At 37.1% G+C, this 20094-nt stretch overlaps 2 protein-coding genes and 1 non-coding gene across 8 annotated transcripts; 1 reads left to right on the forward strand and 2 right to left on the reverse strand.

Moving 5' to 3' along the window:
* The first annotated feature begins 226 nt into the window (after positions 1-226).
* Positions 227-13580, forward strand: LOC128520502 (cytochrome P450 4A6-like). 6 transcript variants are annotated; one of them, XM_053494756.1, is made up of 14 exons: positions 396-410; positions 3606-4064; positions 4370-4494; positions 5217-5361; positions 5854-5898; positions 6561-6688; positions 6805-6929; positions 7016-7170; positions 7251-7354; positions 10003-10193; positions 10397-10530; positions 10726-10790; positions 10943-11025; positions 12439-13580. In XM_053494756.1, exons 4-14 carry the CDS (start codon positions 5238-5240, stop codon positions 12608-12610), a joined length of 1326 nt encoding a protein of 441 aa, XP_053350731.1. In that variant the 5' UTR covers positions 396-410; positions 3606-4064; positions 4370-4494; positions 5217-5237; the 3' UTR covers positions 12611-13580. The 6 variants fall into 6 exon arrangements, with proteins under 6 accessions (XP_053350734.1, XP_053350731.1, XP_053350733.1 ...); XM_053494755.1 differs by lacking the exon at positions 396-410 and having other exon boundaries at positions 3492-4064; XM_053494759.1 differs by lacking the exons at positions 396-410; positions 3606-4064; positions 4370-4494 and adding an exon at positions 227-259.
* Positions 13560-19243, reverse strand: ppp1r8b (protein phosphatase 1, regulatory subunit 8b). The gene is made up of 7 exons (XM_053494760.1): positions 19141-19243; positions 18605-18665; positions 17269-17422; positions 16947-17161; positions 16660-16804; positions 16491-16555; positions 13560-14314 (listed from the first exon to the last, which is right to left on the reverse strand). Exons 1-7 carry the CDS (start codon positions 19191-19193, stop codon positions 13988-13990), a joined length of 1020 nt encoding a protein of 339 aa, XP_053350735.1. The 5' UTR covers positions 19194-19243; the 3' UTR covers positions 13560-13987.
* Positions 18332-18494, reverse strand: LOC128523335 (small Cajal body-specific RNA 1). The gene has a single exon (XR_008360164.1). It is a non-coding gene; the product is annotated as a small Cajal body-specific RNA 1 (non-coding RNA).
* Positions 19244-20094: the final 851 nt, after the last annotated feature.

Genomic DNA, 20094 nt, shown 5'->3' on the forward strand with positions numbered 1-20094 from the left:
CTTTATGCTGCACATAAGACTAAAATAAAAATTTGTGAAGTTATTTTGCTATAAAACCAAATATTTCATATGTAAAACATAGGCAGCAAGGGTTAAAATATAAAATTTATTTGTCACATTCACTGTACTAGAAGTGATATTTTTAAATTTAGTTTGTCCTGTAATGGATTGTCCAGAATGTACACTGGCTAGTGCCCAAAGTCTTCTGGGATAGGTTCCAGGCCCAGTGACTCTGTACACAGGATAAGTAGTATTAAAGGTGAATAACTCAATGAATCAATAAATGAAATAATTATCCCTGTAAATTCCTGATGAAAAAAATTTGACCTTCACCAGGAATTAAATAAGTTGTAAAGGGTTTGTTTTTTTTCTCACACAGGCTTGCTGTTAAATCATGCATTAATTACCAGGTAATGTGTTGAATACTAATTTTCTTTCTTGTCTTGTCTCAACCTAATTTCTTTTATGTCACATATGAAAATATAAGTAGAAATCACAATGGTCAGTTACACAGAACCTAGAAAAATACGGATGGAGTAAGCTTATCTTTGGCAGGTCCACTTCTGTGACAATGTCTTCAATAGCTTAGACTTTGCCAGGGTACCTATTTTGGTTATGGAGCAATAAGAAACATTTAAATAGATCAATGTGCTTGTTTATTTTATAACATCTGAATAAATAAAATGATGTTAGTGACTGTAGTGGCCACCATTCAAGTACAGCCACAAAGACTCAGTCGTTAGATTTAATGGCGTTTAAACCAGTTTAGGAGCTTTCAGTTTAAGAAATAATGTGCACATTGTGATCTTGTGGTCTTTAGCGCCTGTTGATTCCGATTTGTAGCAGAGATTTGCTAACAGAATCCAGCGACTGGACTGTCTGTTTTTCTGTTTGACAAATTACTGTCTGACTGAAATACAGATAATGTTAATATTATAAACATTCATATTTGAAATAAATGTTGTTACTGTTAGTGTCAATGTGATGCATTGTGGTGTATAATGACTGTGTTACGACCCAGTCTAGGGTTGGGCCGCACAGCAATATTAAAAGTGAATGAATAATGGTAAGCTAAAGAAGGAGTGTGGTACTGTTTCAACTCAAAAACGAAACACACGTAATGGATTGAAAATTATATATTGAAAAAGGTACTTTACAAAATAACCGGTGTGAACTTCAGGGTGGACCAAGGCCAAAACAACAAACAGAAGAACTGAGTAAGGAAAGCTCTAACTTTCCTACAAAAGAAAACAGAAATAAAACAATTTACTAACCTAACTCCCTATCCATAAACAGTTAAGAAAACCCCCTCCCACACCCAACAAAAATGGCAGCCACACCCCTACAACCGGTGGAAAAAAAAAAAGAAATATATACATAAAAACACTAACACTTTACACAGAGACTAGACATTTACTTACATACAAAAGATACTAAGTTTCACAGACTGACTAAACCACAAGGGCAGACCCATAGACCAAATAAATGAACCAAAAATAGCAAACACAAACAGACAAAGACTATGCTGAGTAGTCAAAAGCCACACCAGCACTGGCTTCTGGGGTGGCTAAATACTGTCGGCCAATGATGATGTCATCGGGGCGGAGACAATCACACGAGCCGAGGAGGAGAGTTGCAAGTCCTGGACTGGAGTCAGGAAGGGACTGACCTGCACACATGAGACAATACATATATACACAACAAAAACAACCTGCCCCCAGCAGGTTGTAACAACTGCGTATTATAATTTTGCATATTTATTAATAATTAATATGTAATCATTTTATATTTTATTTCAATACTCACATTGACAAGAACAGTTATCTATCATAAATATTGATAAATAATCTGTAAAATCCAGTTGGACTCGATAAAATATACAAAAGCCTTTTCTATTTTATTTTGAAGATCTTTTAATCTAAACTCCAATCTATCAACTGCCCTTGCTTCTGTTAACCATGTAAAAGTACTAACTGAGATCATACAATAATCATATTAAACTCTAATTTGTAACAGATTCTGAATTAAATTTCTAAATTTATCAGTAAAATCAATGACCTTCCTTGAGTAGCCATCCACACCACGTGTTACAAGAAGGAACTTGAATTCATACTTTTGGTCGATGATGTCAGCCATGTCCACAAAACACAAATCTTTGTTATTTTTCCCTACCGTGCTTTTTTTTTTTTAGATGAAATTTGCTTGAAGTCTTTTTTTAAATTTGAGACACTTAACTATGGTGCTCTTAATATACTGTTCTATAAAATAACAAGCTCAGATTTATTAAAGCAAGTTTAGGTATGACATGCATCAAACTATCCCACTTGTGTGAGATAGTTGTATAACAAGGCTCATTTACCTAATTAGTTTGTGGTTTGTGTCGATGTGGACCAGGGAGAGAGGGCCTTGCACCGAATAACTTCTCTTTAAAATACAATCTAATTCGGACAAACGTGAAAAGATGCCAGCAGCTTTAATTCTGTGCATTGAGGCCATCGTTCTTCACCACTGAACACGGAGACCCATTGAAACCAAATGTCCTTTAACCATTCGATAACCAGCATTTGGCATCTGACTTTTGATAGAGAGTATAATGTTGTCTGGGCCTCTGAGCGGTGCAGTGTTAAACGGTGCAGTGTCGCCCTATCATCCGGAGATCGCTGGTTTCGTTCCCGGGTGATGCTGTAACCTCTTGCAGCCAGAGGTCTAACTCCGCCATTACCAGTTCCCCAAGTGCCAGATGAGAAAGGAGAAGGGTTGGGCGTTGGGCTAGCAACCCGCCCTGTAAAAACACAACCTCTACGGAAACAATGAACACTTGCTGCCCTATGCACCGATCGGTGCTGGAGGCCATAAGGATGATGTTGTCTAGCTCTTGGTCCTTCATTGTGCTGAATGATCCTCTCGCAGATAAGTCAAATTCTTGCATCCTCCTCTAAACTGTGCTTTTTGAAACATCTAAACATTTAGCAATGCAGGGGACTGGCAGATGCATGCCGGACAAATTCTTTAGTTTCTCTCTCTCTATCACAATTTTGGGATGACCAGAACTAGAACCAATCTACAATGGGTCCAGAGCTGCCATTAATTTTACACAAGACCAAATTATATAGATTTTAAAGAGCTTCTGTAATCTCTGACAGACCACCTATCTGTGAGAGGAAGGAATTGGACAAGAAACAGCCAATCAGAGGTAGTGTGTGAAAGTCTGTGATTGGCTAGTTTTGTGGCAGTGTTTGTAACGCTTTACAATGTTGAGCAAGCATACAGGCAGAGTCGAGCGCGAACGGAACAGAAATGTTGTACGCGCATGCGCAAGGAAACATGATGAGCGCGCAGTGGAGACACTGCACGCGCGAAGTGTGCTTTGTGTGCTTTTCAAATAGTCTAACCACGCGCTCAGAATTGTGGCAGGAATATAACGGCATACACACATAAGACAAAAATGAAAATTTGCTAAATTATTTTGCTATAAAACCAAATATTTCATATGTAAAACAAAGGCAGCAAGGGTTACTGGGTTTATTTATCACATTCACAGTATTAGAGATGATAGTACGATGGCATTATTAAATTTCCCATAGTGTGTGTGTGCCCTGTAATAGATTGTCCAGGATGTACCGTCCACCATCCAGAATGTACTCTGCCTAATGCCCAAAGTCTTCTGGGATAGGTTTCAGGCCCAGTGACTCTGTACACAGGATAAGTTGTGTTTTTTCTGTTAATACATGCATTTTAAATATGTAATATATTTGCTTTATGCTGCACATAAGACAAAAATGAAAATTTGTGAAATTATTTTGCTATAAAACCAAATATTTCATATGTAAAACAAAGGCAGCAAGGGTTACTGGGTTTATTTGTCACATTCACAGTATTAGAGACGATAGTACGATGGCATTATTAAATTTCCCATAGTGTGTGTGTGTGTGTGTGTGTGCCCTGTAATAGATTGTCCAGGATGTACCGTCCACAGTCCAGGATGTACTCTGCCTAATGCCAAAAGTCTTCTGGGATAGGTTCCAGGCCCCGTGACTCTATACACAGGATAAGTAGTATTAAAGGTGAATGACTCAATGAATTAATAAATGAAACGATTATCCCTGCAAATTGTTCTCTGCGCAAATCCGCGTGCGCAGAGAACATGTTGAGCGCGCGGATGAGACACTGCACGCGCAGACTCGAGCTGGTGAGCGCGCAGTGGAGACAGTGCACGCGCGTAGTGTGCTGTGTGTGCTTTCAAAAAGTCAAACCACGCGCTCAGAATTGTGGCAGGACTATAACGCCATAAATATGGAACTCAATAACTATTTCGCGAAACTAACGGCGTTTAACTTAGACGCGTTTCACTTCTCATATGTCTTGGCAGTGCTGTGCATTATCTACATTTCTGCTATACTGATTAAATGGTCGATAAGGAGAAATCAGTGGAAGCATGCCTTGGAGCAGTTTCCTGGACCCCCTGGTCACTGGCTTCTCGGACACTCTACACAGGTAGGAGTAAAAAAAAAAAATAGTTTAAAAAAACCCCACAAAATTCAGACTAATGCGCTAATTTGCTTAATGACTAAGAAAGTTTTAATGACATTTTGACAAACAGAGTGCAATTTAATCAATACTTAATAAGGGATCTTGTGTGAAAAATGCATGTGAAAATAAGCCATGGACTGCAGCTTATGTCTTATAATAAGCTATGTATTGTAGTTGTATACATACAGTACATAAATACGTACATACAAATTCTCCCAAATGTGTCTCGGCGTAATTCCGCACCTACAGTACTTCTCCTGTTCAGAGACTCAGGGGAAGAGAGAAAATACAATTCTTTGTTTGTCCACTTTATTGAGTTTGAGTTACTTCCAGTATTTACCCTGAATGAATGCGCTGTCACACAAAACTCCCTAATAAACTTAATGCTAGTCGAAGGTATTGTTAAACATACCATACTGCAGCCTTATGAATATAGTAGGAAACTGAGTAACTCACAGTGTGTACATTGTTAGAAAATATTTTTTTCATTAAATTCTACATTTTTGTATTATTATTATTATCATTATTATTATTATTTAATATTTCTATGTACAACAATGTTTTTAATAGATTCTAAATTAATTGAATCCAAAATATGTATGTACTTTTATATAGTGTATATGTAGAAACTGTGCTGCACATATCACAGGTGCTATTTGTTTAAGACTGACTCTTTTGTTTTGCAGTTTCACCAAGATGGAACCCATATGCAGAAGATACCCACTTGGGGAGAAAAATATCCCTTTGCTTTCCCGTTACAGTTTAGCCCAGATAATATCCATCTTTTTGTCCATCACCCATCTTATGTCAAGCCCATTCTGGCAAGAACAGGTAAAAAATATTGTTTGCCTAAACATTGTGTTTTCTTATGGAACAGTTGGTTCCAATTAGCTCATCTAAAGGGCCAAACTGTGATCCATGTGAGCTTATTGTTCTGTATAACAGCACAGAGATATTTCAATGTTTGTTTCACTGCAATTGTCTATGTTCACATCATAAATTGTACATACTTGCAATAGTTTGTTACATTACAACCAATACAGACTGTCACTATGTCCGAGCATTGCCATGGAAACAGACAATGCTTTATCCAGCTAAGCTGTTCTTATAGACAACTGCAGGAAAAACAGTAACACACACACAACTGTGTTGTTGTACCATATATGCATGGAAGAGATTGTGTCTGCTGAATTACAGCTATACTTATTTTCAGTATAACAACACTCCTTCTTATGTAATATTGTTTAATTAAAATAATTATCTATGGGCATCTGATGACTTTGTGTATACACAGACATTCTGTTTTGCTTTCTTCTTTGACAGGACCAAAGAACGACTTTTCATATAGATTTCTCATCCCTTGGATAGGTAATGTTGTACAAGAGATATACATTCGCATCTACAAAGAAAATTAACAATAGTAGAAATGCAGTATCTATAGGAACCACTAAGTAATTGGATTTTTAGTTAATTTACTGATGGTCATTAAAAGTTGTGGGTAGTGCACCCATTAATATTGCTCAAGTAAACTTATACTACTATATAACTGATACTTTTATAAAATGTTGACCCAGGCCTAATGGCACAGACATGGATGTCTCCATCACAAACCACTGTAGTGTCTGAACCCTTAAAATTATTTGACACATTTGGCCTTTCTGTGCCCTTGACCAAGTTTGGATCCATTCCAAAATCTAATAAGTTCATTATCTCTATTTAATCACTCATTGAAATATTGCACTAATAGGAATCTGGGCCTTAAATTCATGAACAGCTAACACCTTTGTATGACAGGGAAGAAACAGGAAGAAACTACTGAAGGAAGTTTACATTGACATTTGATATTGCAGTGGCCATGGCCTTATTTGGATCAGTTTGAATCTGCTTGTACAATGATTATTCCATAATATATGTTCAGCCACTTGTGTTGAATATCACATTAACAGCACTAATCTTGAACAGAGGTACAGTACAACACAAAAATATAACTGTGAAAACATATTAATTGACACAATGTTGTGTCTCCTTAGGACAAGGTTTACTTGTTAATGATGGGCAAAAATGGTTTCGCCACAGACGGCTTCTCACACCTGGTTTCCATTATGATATCTTAAAGCCTTATGTGAAGCTAATGACAGATTCAGCCAATGTTATGCTGGTGGGTTAATCTTTGGTTTCTTAACTAAGGAGTTAATTAGTGGCATAAAATGTACAATTTTACCTGTTTGATTTGTGCAGCTAGTGTGTTTTATAATAATCACTCTCTTTCTAAAGGACAAGTGGGAAGTGTATGCAAGAACAGGCCAGACCTTTGAACTTTTTCAGCATGTTAGTCTGATGACACTGGACAGCATAATGAAGTGTGCCTTTAGCTACCAAAGCAACTGCCAGACAGAGAGGTGGGTTAAAAGCTGAAAACCTAGCTGAACATTCTTAATGTGAATGTGTATGTCAAGTAATAATAATCACACCACACTTCTTTTAGCAGATCCAATCCTTACATAAAGGCAGTGTATGAACTGTGTGACCTGGTCAATCTACGGTTTCTTGCTTTTCCATATCAAAATGACATCATCTTTCACCTGAGTCCACATGGCTACAGATACAGAAAAGCATGCAGAATTGCACACACCCATACAGGTATATGTAAACGGAATTGGTCAGACTATTGGAGGCGACTGTTAATGTAATTTATTAAAATATGACTTTTGACCTTCCAGATAAAGTAATAAGTCAGAGAAAAGAATTTTTAAATAAGAAGAACCAGAATGATGGTGAGGAAAAGAGATACTTAGACTTTCTGGATATTCTACTGTGTGCTCAGGTATGTCATCTCCACTACTATCTTGTTTCTCTTTCATCATTACTAATAAGTAAGCCATAATATGCGCTAATTTAATTTGCTACATCCAACACAGAGCAGGTTAATTAAACACTGATGCAGCTCTGTTTTGTTTTGCTGAGCCAATGATCTCTGAAAACACAGTTGTTATGTAACTCATTGAAACATTGTGGTTCACGTTCTTCTTTGTTGATTACTCATTAATTTTTTGAGCAGTTTTAACTAATTAAAATTCTGGCTTTTTTTATTAGAGATGCAAAATTAATTACATAATCATTTTAATTCAATTCAATTCAATTTTATTTGTATAGCGCTTTTAGCAATTTTCATTGCCGCAAAGCAGCTTTACATAGTCAAAAGAATTATTTAGGTTTGTATGAAATGTGAATTTGTATGAATCAAGATGGTCAGTTTGTCCCTGGTGAGCAAGCCGAGAGCGACAGTGGCAAGGAAAAACTCCCTGAGATGGTAATAGGAAGAAACCTTGAGAGGAACCAGACTCAACAGGGAACCCCTCATCCTCATTTGGGTGAAACAGAAAGCAGTAAATGATCTGCATTTATACAGTGTGTAGGGTGGGAGGCAGTTCAGCTATAATAGCTGATGTTAATTGATGTTAATATGGAGTCCAGGTAGTTATTGAAGACCCCGGTTGACTTGTAAGAAGTTCCAGTCCTGAACTATCGAACTGTCAAGTCCCCAGAGAAACAGTTGCCAACACCAGTCAGGGCCAGAACCATTTTCTAGGTAGAGAGAATCATTCCCAGACACCAGACGCATCCCAGAGAGACACACGGGGCATCCATGTGACGAGATCTTCAGCCTGAAGCGGGGCACCAGGATGGGTCAGACAGGTCCGGAGGGCAGAGGGAGTCTGGATCACTGGCAGCTCAGGAACGACATGTGTAGCTCGACAGAGAGAGAGAAAGAGTGAAAGGGGGAGACAGGAAGAGAGAGGAAAGAGAAAGAGGGGGGGAAAGAGAAGAAGAGGAGAGATGGCAGTTAGGTATGGTCACAGTCACACAATGTATAATGTGAATGTATATTAACTGTAGAGTGCAAGCAGAGACTCCGGCAGGACTAACTATGACAGCATAACTAAAAGGGAGAGCCAGAAGGAAACACAAACATGAGGGCTCCCTGAGATGTAAAGCAAACAATCACCTCCCTGTCAACAAACCTGAGTGATCAATGAGAGTGAGGAAGACAGCATCCAAACATACCAGTTCACCATAATACTCTACGTCCATGAGTCCCCCAGATCTGCTCCTTTACCTATGGCAAATCTATTTTTAAAAATGCTTGGCTAAATAAATAGGTTTTTAGCCTGGACTTAAACACTGAGACTTTGTCTGAGTCCCGAACACTATTTGGAAGACTATTCCATAATTTTGGGGCTTTGTAAGAAAAAGCTCTGCCCCCAGCTGTATTTTTCATAATACGCGGTACTGACAAGCAGCCTGCATCCTTTGATCAAAGTAGGCGTGGCGGATCGTAAGACACTAGCAGTTCGCTCAGGTACTGCGGCGCGAGACCATTTAATGCTTTATATGTCAAGAGTAGTATTTTAAAATCAATGCAAAATTTCACAGGGAGCCAATGGAGTGAAGATAAGATAGGTGTGATGTGCTCATATCGTCTGGTTCTAGTGAGGACTCTCGCTGCTGCATTCTGGACCAGCTGAAGCTTATTTATGCATCTAGCTGAACAACCAGACAGTAAGGCATTACAATAGTCCAACCTAGAGGTGATAAAAGCATGAACTAGTTTTTCTGCATCGTTTAGCGACAATAAGTTTCTTATCCTGGCAATATTTCTGAGGTGAAAGAATGCTATCCTGGTAATATTATCTACATGTGCTTCAAATGAAAGGCTGGAATCAATAATCACACCAAGGTCTTTCACTGTTGCATTTAATGGAACAGAAAGGCCATCTAAAGTTACGGTGTGATCTAAAATTTTACTCCTAGCTGTATGCGGTCCTATGACTAGAACTTCTGTCTTATCCGGATTTAGCAGAAGGAAGTTAATTAGCATCCAATTTCATATTAATCACAATATGTACCTGTGCAATTACTTAATAGCAAAAGCATGAAATTTATTCCAGGTTATATGAGTGTAGTCAAAAATGTATGTTGTTTATTTATGAGTTTGCCAATAATGTTAATATTTGTTTTTTATATATAGGGTAAATAATTTTAAAGTGATAAATAAAATCCATGTCATTAGATAATTTGTCCAATTATTTGCTGTTTGCTTTGATAAATACATTTGAATACAAAATAGTACTTTAAATAGTTAAATCTTTAGTTAAACCTCAATCACAATATGTGTTAAAATTGGTTATAGTGATTTATTGTAATAGTGATCTAGCGCAGTAAAGAACATTATTTTAAATAATATAAAGTAAATTATTTAGTTATATTAAAGCATTAGTGTCACAGTCTAAAGAAGTAAAAAGTTGTCTTACTTTATGTGTATGGTTGTAAAAGTGGTTTAGAAAAGTACTGGTGATGTACTATGCATTTATTTTGCTACTTAGGAAAAAATATATATTTGGGGCAACAACAAGAATAAGAATGACAGTGACCAGGAGATAAAAAGGATTTTTTTTTTTTCTTGATGTACAGGATGAGCATCAGCAGGGCTTGTCAAATGAAGACATTCGAGCAGAGGTGGACACTTTTATGTTTGAGGGACATGACACTACTGCCAGTGGTATCTCCTGGATCTTCTACAGCTTGGCCTGCAATCCTGAGCATCAGCATAAATGCAGAGAGGAAATCCAGCAAGTGCTGATGGGAAAGGACACCATAGAGTGGTACAGTCATTTTCATTATTAATATAATATTGTTAGTAAGACATCAGACTGATGATTATTATAAACAAAAACCTTATATTTATAGATTATCTGTTGTTATTAACTTTATCACATCCAGACAGGCCACATTCTGCTCCATTTGTTGCTCCATAGTGTTGTAGCATCCATTTATTTGAATATCTGACCACCTATGTGGATTTTAGGGAGGACCTCAGCAAAATACCATACACCACAATGTGCATTAAGGAATCCCTGCGTATGTACCCTCCTGTTCCAGGAATGGGACGGAAGTTGTCCCAACCTATTACTTTTTTTGATGGAAGAACAGCTCCTGCAGGTAAGTTTTCTCTCCATGATAATATTGCCTCCTAGAGCTAAACTAATTCTGAAACCTTGAAACTGTATCCTTGTACAAATTTTAGCAGATAAGTTGTTTGTTTTTATGTGGCCTGCTCTGTGCACAATGTGACCAGCATACAATTTGATTATAAGAGTGGACCCCAATTTAATGTAATTTATTTTTGTCCTTTAGGTCTGCTTATTGCAATCAGTATTTATGGAATTCATCACAACCCTGCAGTTTGGGAGAACCCAGAGGTATAAACTTATAGCCTTAAATGTGTAGGATTTGTTTCTGCAAAAGCAATCTACAGGTTCTAATAGTCGACTAATAGTTATTACTTTACCAAATAGAATCAAAAGTGTGATACTTTTTGTATAATAAAGGGTAAAAATGGTATTTATTACAGGTTTTTAACCCACTGAGATTTCTGCCAGAGAACAGTACTGAGAGATCACCTCATGCCTTTGTGCCCTTCTCAGCTGGACCAAGGTTTATATTCACTTATCTTTGTGAAATAGGCAATAAAGTGGGGGAATGATTGGTTTTCAGCTTTATCTACAGAAAGCTATTTATTTTCTCAAATAAAGCATTGGTCGTATAACAGGTCTCTCCAGTAATTGATTAACAGAACTATATTATACAACACATGTAAAAAGAAAACATTTCCAATGCTCCACAGCCCATTCTTTATGCTCCCTTGCAATTTGAAGACTTTTTTCCAATCAGCGTCACTGATAAAGGGTTTTCTTGAGGATATACAGTTGTTTATTCCCAAACCCTTGAGTTATCTTAGCAGTGTGTGTGGAAATGCTTTTTTTTTTCACTTTTAAACATAGCCGTGAGTTTTTTTCATGATGTGATTTCACTAAGCTCTTAAGTGATCTCTAATCACCATAATTCAAGATGTTTTTCTGCCCACATTTCTTCCTCACAGATAATGGTTTACCCCTTCCTGGTTTTAACTATGCGTTTCACAGTTCTTAACAGATTTTTTTTGTAGTTTCAGCAATCTCCTTAGTTGTTTCTTGATGCAAGACAATCATTTGATCCTTTGCCACAACCACAAGATACTTCTACTGATATGGTTGTATAAGAAATGAGAAGCTATTCACTTTATTTTCTCACTCATCACCTATGACACTTTATCTGGTATACATCCGGTATATATAGGGCACGAGGCAGGGGTATACCCTGGACAGGGTGCCAATTCATTGCAGGGCACACACAAACATACTCACACTATGGACAATTTGGGATCGCCAATTAGATTAATCTGTATGTCTTTGGGCTGGGGGAGGGAACTGGAGCCTGGAGGTGCAAGGTGACTGTGCTACCCACTAAGCCACTGTGCTGCCTCAATTCACTGCATCAGTTATGCTTAAGTAACTTGTTGCCAGCATATTTATCACTGCAGCAAATCAAGTTAGGCAGTGTATTGCACTTATTTCAGACTCCAATTTAGGCTGCTTTGGGATCCTCTCAATTCAAATATACACCCTCCTCCCCATGTTCCGCATACATCTATACCTCTGCCATAAGGCCATGACAATGGCAATACTAACAAGAATTTACAAAAATCTAAATTTAGATTTTCTTTAACTATTTGATTATAGTTCAGTTAGTATAAACATTGTGAAAACCTTTCCTAACAATTTGCAAGTCATAAGCATAAGATTTCATAGGAGTAATAGGAGTTAATCTTAATCTTGAAACATGAGGCAAAGCACAATCATGATACTTATATTTAATTGTATCAATATTATTAATAATTTCACAATCACTATCTTACGCAAAATAATCTAATAAATAAAATAATCTTTCTAAATGATTCTAACAGATTTATTGGTACTTTTATCATGGAAATTGTTTGATTTTTGATATTTTTTGTAATATTATCTACAGAAACTGCATTGGTCAGAACTTCGCTATGAATGAGATGAAGTTGGCCGTGGCTCTGACACTGAAGAAGTATGTACTCATCAAGGATGCAGATCATACTCCAAAGATGATTCCTAGGCTAGTGCTCAGATCTCTTAATGGGATCCACATTAAGATCAAATTAGTGGAAGCTTGAGAAGCCATACTATAACAGAAATGCTACAGTTTTAATTGAGAGTCATGAATTTATGATTGATTTACACAAGTAAAATCCTAAATTTAAGATTGTTTATGAAAAGGTTAATTGTAATAATAAGCAATATCTATTAGCTAATAACTACTAATTTTATTACCTAATAAGGAATATGCATACAAAAAATATTAACCATTTCCCACCTATTTTTAAACTTTTCCTAAACCACCTGCATTTCTGACTAAGTAAATAAGGGGGAAATATATGCAAGAGCTTTGATTCAATGTCATCCTCAATATTTAAACCACAACTAAAAGCCAAAGAAGCTTTTGAAATAGCTAAAGAAGGCTAGGTTAGCCATTAGCAGTTAGGTGCTACCACCAATGGCTTACCTAGCCTTCTCAGCTTAAGAACACTAGGTTATAGCTGTTATCTGCTACCAACATCCAGAGAAGGGCAGAGCTAGGAAGTTCAACAGAGATGGGCTGAGCTAAACATTGAGTTGTGGAAGTGTCTTCTTTTATATGAGGACATAATTGGGGAAATTTAATTAGCTTTTTTTTAATAACAATGTTTTTCTTTCCCCATTTGTTTGTTTACACAGACTGGGGGACGCATGTGAATGTCTAAAGATTATTTTACATAATAGGTCCCTCCTTAAAGCTTAGAACACACGGTTGTCTATTGTAGTTATCTATTTTACAATGTATACTCTTTTTCTGAAAACACTTGTGTTTTGACTTAAGGTATTAGTCTGGATGTAGCTTGATTAAAAACATCCTTTTGAAATGGATAGTCATTAATAAAATTCATCCTGTTATGAGATGCATGGCATAATTATCTATTTAGCATATGTTCTTTCAATTATTAGACAATGTGGTACCATTCTGGTTGTAAAGTGTGCAACATATTTTGGTTTATGCTGCACATCAGTAGAATCAAGAACACAAGATAAAAATTATTTTAAGGTTTACTGACTGTTTTGTAGATACAAATGCAAAAAAAATATATACCAGAAAACATTAAATGTGTAAAACAAATGATATCTCTGCAAGGTTCTTGTAAAAATGTTTGACGTGTTCAGAAGCAGGGGACATTATTGTAAGGCTCTTAAGAGCCTTGTGTTGTCACATATGGGCCTGCTGCCATCTAGCGGATGAAGATGAGAATTACAGTGTTTAAAGACTCACTTCCTAAGTCGGGTTAAATCATTTTACATCTCAGACGTTCCTATCAGTTACTTTCTAGAGCCTTGTCTAAACGGAATGCCTTTTAACCACCGATATAAAGAGGGAAAATATGAGTAAAAAATATCACAATATCTCAATAAAATCATGAGTAACTCCACTGTCAGGGAAAAATGTCCAGGTTAACCAGCAGCTAGAGAAGTAAAGATGGAGTGGGCTTCTTGCCAGGCCATGCCTCCTTGGCATACTTCTTCTTTCGGGGTTCGCTGAGCCCCTCTGGAGCATAGGGGCCTGAGACAGGAGTGGGATTGAGCATAATAGGTGGCAGAGGAGGCTCTGGAGCCAAGTCCACCTCTGGAGCAGGGTTTGGCAGAGGAAGTCCACCCAGCATGGTGCCCCCTGCTGCATGAGCTTCATGGCTAGTAGGTGGAAGATCTCCATAGAGCCCACCCTTTAAGGGAAAACTGTGATGTGTGACTGTGTCCTCAATCCCTAAAACATTTTTTTCCATTTTTTTCTTCTGTTGATGGAACAAGAAGGAAAATAAAATTAGACAAATGCAATGGATTTCTTTTATAACAAACTACAGTGCTTTCTGGGATTAGCACTAGTAAACATAAAAATATGTTAATATGTTCTATTATATTTAATTTGTCTTTCCCACTTCTCCATCTATTTTGTGGCTTATTCTTACCAATCATTACAACCCAACTAACCAGCACTCACTTTAACCCTTTTATTTTATGAGGCATTTGAAGCCAGCAGCTTAAGCTCACTCAGTGATAAAGTGTTTGTCACTTGCGTCAATGTGACTGATGGGTGAGAGTAAGTCACGCCTCCAGTTTTGTTCTCATGACGATAAATGGCTGTGTTTAATACAGTTAGTATTAGTAAAAGGAGTGTATAGCTGCTTTAACATAAATGATAGACATCTGATTTATAGCTGCAGTATAGATAAATTATGTATTATATTATGTATATATACATTTAATGTTCTGTAGCTTTAAATCTCAAATTGTTGAGCTCTTGCATCTCAACAAATTAGAATATCATCGAAAAGTTTATTTATTTCAGTAATTTATTTAAAAAAGTGAAACTCCTATATTATATAGATTCATTACACACAGACTTGTATATTTCAAGTATTTATTTCTTTTCATTTTGATGATTATGGCTGACAGCTAATGAAAATCCAAAATTCAGTATCTCAAAATTATCTCCAAGTTCAATATTGGAGACTCATGGTGTCACACTCATCAGCTAATTAATTCACACCAGCAGAGGTTTCCTGAGTTTCGCAGTCTTGTTCAGTAGGCTGGCTGTTTCCAAGCACATTAATGGTAAGTTGAATGGAAGGAAAAAATGTGGTAGAAAAAGGTGACCAAGCAACAGGGATAACCGCAGCCTTAAGAGGATTGTGAAGCGAAGCCTATTCAAGAATTATGCGGAGATTAACAAGAAGTGGACTGCAGCTGGAGTCAGTGCTTCAAAAACTCCACGCACAGACGTTTCCAAAACATGGGCTACATTACATCATTCCTTGTGTCAAGCCACTCTTGAACCAGAGACGTTTTCAGAGGCGTCTTACCTGAGCTAAGGACAAAAAGACTGGACTGTTTGCTCAGTGGGCCAAAGTCCTGTTTTCAGATTAAAGTAAATTTTGCATTTCAATTTGGAAATCAAGGTTCCAAAATCTGAATGAAGAGAGGTGAGGCACAGAATCGAAGTTGCTTGAGCTCCAGTGTAAAGTTTGCACAGTCAGTGGTGGTTTGAGAACCATGTCATCTGTTGGTGTTGGTTTTATCAGGTCCAAGGTCTGCAGCCATTTACCAAGAAGTTGTAGAGCATTTCATGCTTCCCTCTGCTGACCAGCTTTATGGAGATGCTTATTTTATTTTCCAGCAGAACTTGGGACCTGTCCACACTGCCAAAAGTACTAATCCCTGGTTTAAGGACTATGGTATCCCTGTGCTTGTTTGGCCCGCAAACTCGCCTGACCTACACCCCTTAGATAATCTATGGGGTATTGTGGGGAGGAAGATGCAAGACACCAGACCCAACAATGAAGGAGAGCTGACGGTTGCTATTGGAGCAACCTGGACAACACCTCGGCAGTGCCACAAGCTAATCCCCTCCAGGCCATGCCGCATTTCTGCAGTAATTCATGCAAATGAAGCTCAGAACAAGTACTAAGTGCTGTACATGTTCATACTTTTCAGTAGTCCAACATTTCTGTGTTAAAAATCACTTTTTTTTATTGGTATAATATCCTAATTTTCTAAGATACTGAATTTTGAGCTTTCATTAGCTGTAAGCCATAATCAAGATTAAAATAAATAAACACCTAAAATATATCAGTCTGCATATAATGAATCTACTGTATATACGAGTTTCACTTTTTAAATTGTATTACTGAAATAAATAACCTTTGATTGTATAATTTATTGAGATGCACCTATAATTATCTATAACTAAATAATAATAACAACAATCATCAGCAGTAGCAAACTACTGTGTAGTATAAATGAAATACAACACTCCAGGACATACTGTGATTGAAAAACACTTCAGGTTGACATCAATGATGCTCAACACAACAGGTATCACACACCCTTGCATTGATTGTTTTCATATGGCACGCTTGGTCATTTATTCCTGACATTTTTTAACAAGCCACAACATAGAGCCACATTTACCTTTAAAGGAACAACAGCAGTCTGCACCATGTTTCGAAAGCGTCCGACAGAAGGGTCAACATCCTCTGTGTAAAAAAATATGTGTCTTGTGAATATGTGTATTGTGAACACTGAAAACAAAAGGGTAACATTTAAAAAAAAATTATATTTATGGAAAAAAATTGCATGCCTGGATTGATGATTTCCTCATCTTCATTGAAGCTCACTCTGGAGCTTTTTCTTCTCCTCTTGGGCCTCTGGATATCCAGATTGCCTTCCTCTATGGTCAGAGTGGAGATGCGCTTGTTGTGTGCAGTGTTGAACTCGGTCAAGTTCTTTCATGATCCATGGAAGCACACAGAGGACACAAAAAACAAAGATCAAGGTACTGACTACACTGAAAAACATTTTAAAAGAAAAAAAAAGTAAACCATGCTTTTTAAAAAGGTGAAAAAAATAACTCTTCAGTATAAACACCTCCAGCTCAGTCTCCTCTTCAGGAAGACCCAGTAGTCCTTTCAGTTCTTCGTCATCTCCTGTTTTGTCTCCAGCATTCACATTAGCCTGGGTTTGGGGTTTCTCCCGAATGGTGTAAACACGTGTGGAGGCCCCAAAAGACATAGTGGAGTCAACAGGAACCTGCTGAGGCTTATGGGGCTCAAGGCGAATGTGTCCAAGAAACGTGCCATGTGCTGGGTGTATGTAGACAAAAGAAGCATTATATGTTTAGTATTACAATTTTATGTAATTTAAAAGCAGGCCAAGTTTAACTACTATTTTTAGGCTGCAGCCGACTTACTGCTATTAAGGTCAATGAGAAAAAGCCTCTTTAGGTGTTTGTGGTAGACAAGCGCAGCATGGACACGAGAACATGACTGATGATCAATGGTGAAGTCGCAAAGGTCTGGGTTTCTCCCAAACAAGTAAAACTTTTTTTCATCGATGATCAATTTCTGCAAAGACACCAAATATGTAAGTAGCATGTTTTCAAGCATTGGCTTTGTAAAATAGTCCTAGACTACACAAATGATGCCAATACCAACATCCTCTGTGTAATGGAGCTGACTGTGCAGCCTTCTGTAAACATTAAAAACATAACTTGTAAGTTTAGCAGGATGGTGGATTTAATTTTAATTTATTTTCTCTTGTCATGTGCATGCTAAGTGTCATCATCAAAGTGAGGTCTATCTGATCCATTCTGGCCTTTAAGATCAGTACATCATTAAACATGACATTTAAAAACGTCATGGCTCAATAAACTTTGGAGCATTACGGACATAGTTTAAACCACTTGGTCCTCTGATGTTTTCACCCATTTAACTGTAAAATGGATTTTACAGACTCATTCCGATATAACCCAACTATTTTAATATAGGGCTCATTATTTAAATATGTACAAAATATTTTCTAGAATTTTTAAAGCCATGAATTATTTACTCCTGGTTTTATTGTATTCAACTTGAAATTACTTATTGATCCACTTGCTTTTTTTAGTTATTGAGGTTCGGAGATATTTCTACTTAGTTCAAGGTTTGGATCCACAGGCAAATTGTACTTTATTAAACTTTATTTAAAAAGAGGAGGAAAAAAAACAGCAAATTCTCAAATGTACATACTCTAAACCCGTTGCACTTAAGCACACACTAAATACAAGAATGGTGAACCTTTTAAAATGTATAAGAACTGCTGTTACACCTGTGACTTCTGACTTTAAATGAACCCTCCCCCCCAAAAAGGGGGTAGAGTGGTGTTAAGGAAAAAGGAAAAACACCTATGGATCCAAACATTTCAGGCTTCCTGTATAGTAACTTTTATGCTGATAGGCTCCGTTTCCATTTACTTAAAAAAAAAATTAATTGCATTTGTGTGTCCCTGAGTAATAACATCTGAGATAGTGACTTCCCTCTCAGTGCTTAAATCTCAGGGCTTAAGGTTTTATAGCACCGTTCTGGACCCGACAGTCACTGAAGTGCACCAGTACAAAAACTACTGGGCAGCAGACAGTCAGGTTAGTATCTAGTGCATGTATTGAAGAAATGCAAAATGCAGGAATGCCACATGGTACAATAACCACTTTCATAAGGAAATATGTAGGTACAAAATAAATCACCACTGAGATATATAGGATTGCTCACCTCAATCAGTTTGTCTCCTTTAACCACGTCCAAATGCAATCCTGGGGGAGGTTTACCCGCCCTACAGACACATACACAAACAAATGTAAAATACTTTTCTGAAAAGTTACAGCCAGTCCTGAAGACTGGAAACACGGACAGTCAAGATATTAAAAACTCCCAAGTGTTTAATGGAAATGGTGTGGTTATGTTATAGTAAAAAGAAAGCCATTGTTGTTGTTGTTTTTGTTGTTACACCACATATCCAATGCTGCAGACAGAAAGCATTCAGGGAATTTTTCGTGTTTGAAATCTCACGCATTATTATTATTATTATTATTATTATTATTATTTACTACGCAAAACAGTTTGCCCCAAGGCTTCTACAATCGTACACACCTCTCTTGCTAGCCTCGCAAACAAGCATCATGCTAGCTATGAATGCAAAAGACGAGAGCTAAGATGCTAAATTCACCATTTTGCATACAACCAGTAAACAACAAACGACACGATCCATGTACCGTATGGACATCTTATAAATATATAACAATGCTTACCATGATGGACATTCGAAATTTGGAATATTTGCTGGTATATTTTTTGCCATCATTCATTCCTAAAGCTGCATGGCACTATGGGTAGATTCTCCTACTTCTTCTTCTGAAATGCAGGCGTGTTGTTAGAATAAGCGTCTAGAGCGCCTCCTATCGGGTCGGGATGAGTCTATCATGGTGGAGAAAGGCTGGGAAAGGATGTTTAAATGACTCTTCATATACAGTGGCATCATTCCAGCCATCTAGGAACTTCTGTTGTCCAACTAGGCACTGTGGAGGCCAATAGTAATTACCACTGTATTTATTCCTATTCTACTTAGTGGTAAGAAGTCCGTGGTAGGACCTAGCCTAATCTGCATGTGTTTGGACTGTGGGAGGAACCCGGTGTACCCAGAGGAAACCCACAAGGCACGGAGAGAACAAACAAATTCCATGCACACAGACATATATATATATATATATATATATATATATATATATATATATATATATATATACAGTCTTATGCTGTATAGTTTAGGCCCCCCCTTGATAACAGATTTTGATGATTTTTTGATTGAAATGTTAAACAGTCTCTCTTAGAAATGAAGAAAATGACAATATGTTTAGAAAACATTGATGCATACTTACTTTTTATGTCATAAATTGAACAAAGATAAAAAAAAAAAATAGGAACATTATGGTGGCACTGTGCAAAAGTCTGGGCCCCCTACATAATCAATAGTAACACCTCCTCTGGCAGATATCACAGCTTGCAAACGCTTTTTATAGCCTGCTAAAAGTCTTTTGATTCTTGTCCTAGGGATTTTCTTCCATTCTTACTTGCAAAAGAAGTTCTAGTTCCAATTCTGTAATATTCTTTGGTCGTCTTGCATGCACTGCTCTTTTACGATCTACCCACAAATTTTTTAATGATGTTTAAATCAGGGGACTGTGATGGCCATTCCAAAATCTTTA

This window comes from Clarias gariepinus, chromosome 4, assembly GCF_024256425.1.
Source record: "Clarias gariepinus isolate MV-2021 ecotype Netherlands chromosome 4, CGAR_prim_01v2, whole genome shotgun sequence".
NCBI classification, from domain to species: domain Eukaryota; kingdom Metazoa; phylum Chordata; class Actinopteri; order Siluriformes; family Clariidae; genus Clarias; species Clarias gariepinus.

Excerpts from the sequence above, each read along its gene's own strand:
- LOC128520502 (XM_053494753.1), top strand. The coding sequence starts at position 4,294 with ATGGAACTCAATAACTATTTCGCGAAACTAACGGCGTTTAACTTAGAC. Across the intron at positions 4,495-5,216 it reads TTCTCGGACACTCTACACAG|TTTCACCAAGATGGAACCCA; the intron begins GTAGGAGTAAAA and ends TTTGTTTTGCAG. Across the intron at positions 7,355-10,002 it reads ATATTCTACTGTGTGCTCAG|GATGAGCATCAGCAGGGCTT; the intron begins GTATGTCATCTC and ends CTTGATGTACAG.
- ppp1r8b (XM_053494760.1), bottom strand. The coding sequence starts at position 19,193 with ATGATGGCAAAAAATATACCAGCAAATATTCCAAATTTCGAATGTCCA. Across the intron at positions 17,162-17,268 it reads TCTCATTGACCTTAATAGCA|CACATGGCACGTTTCTTGGA; the intron begins GTAAGTCGGCTG and ends ACATACACCCAG. Across the intron at positions 16,556-16,659 it reads TGAGGAAATCATCAATCCAG|AGGATGTTGACCCTTCTGTC; the intron begins GCATGCAATTTT and ends TTTTTTACACAG.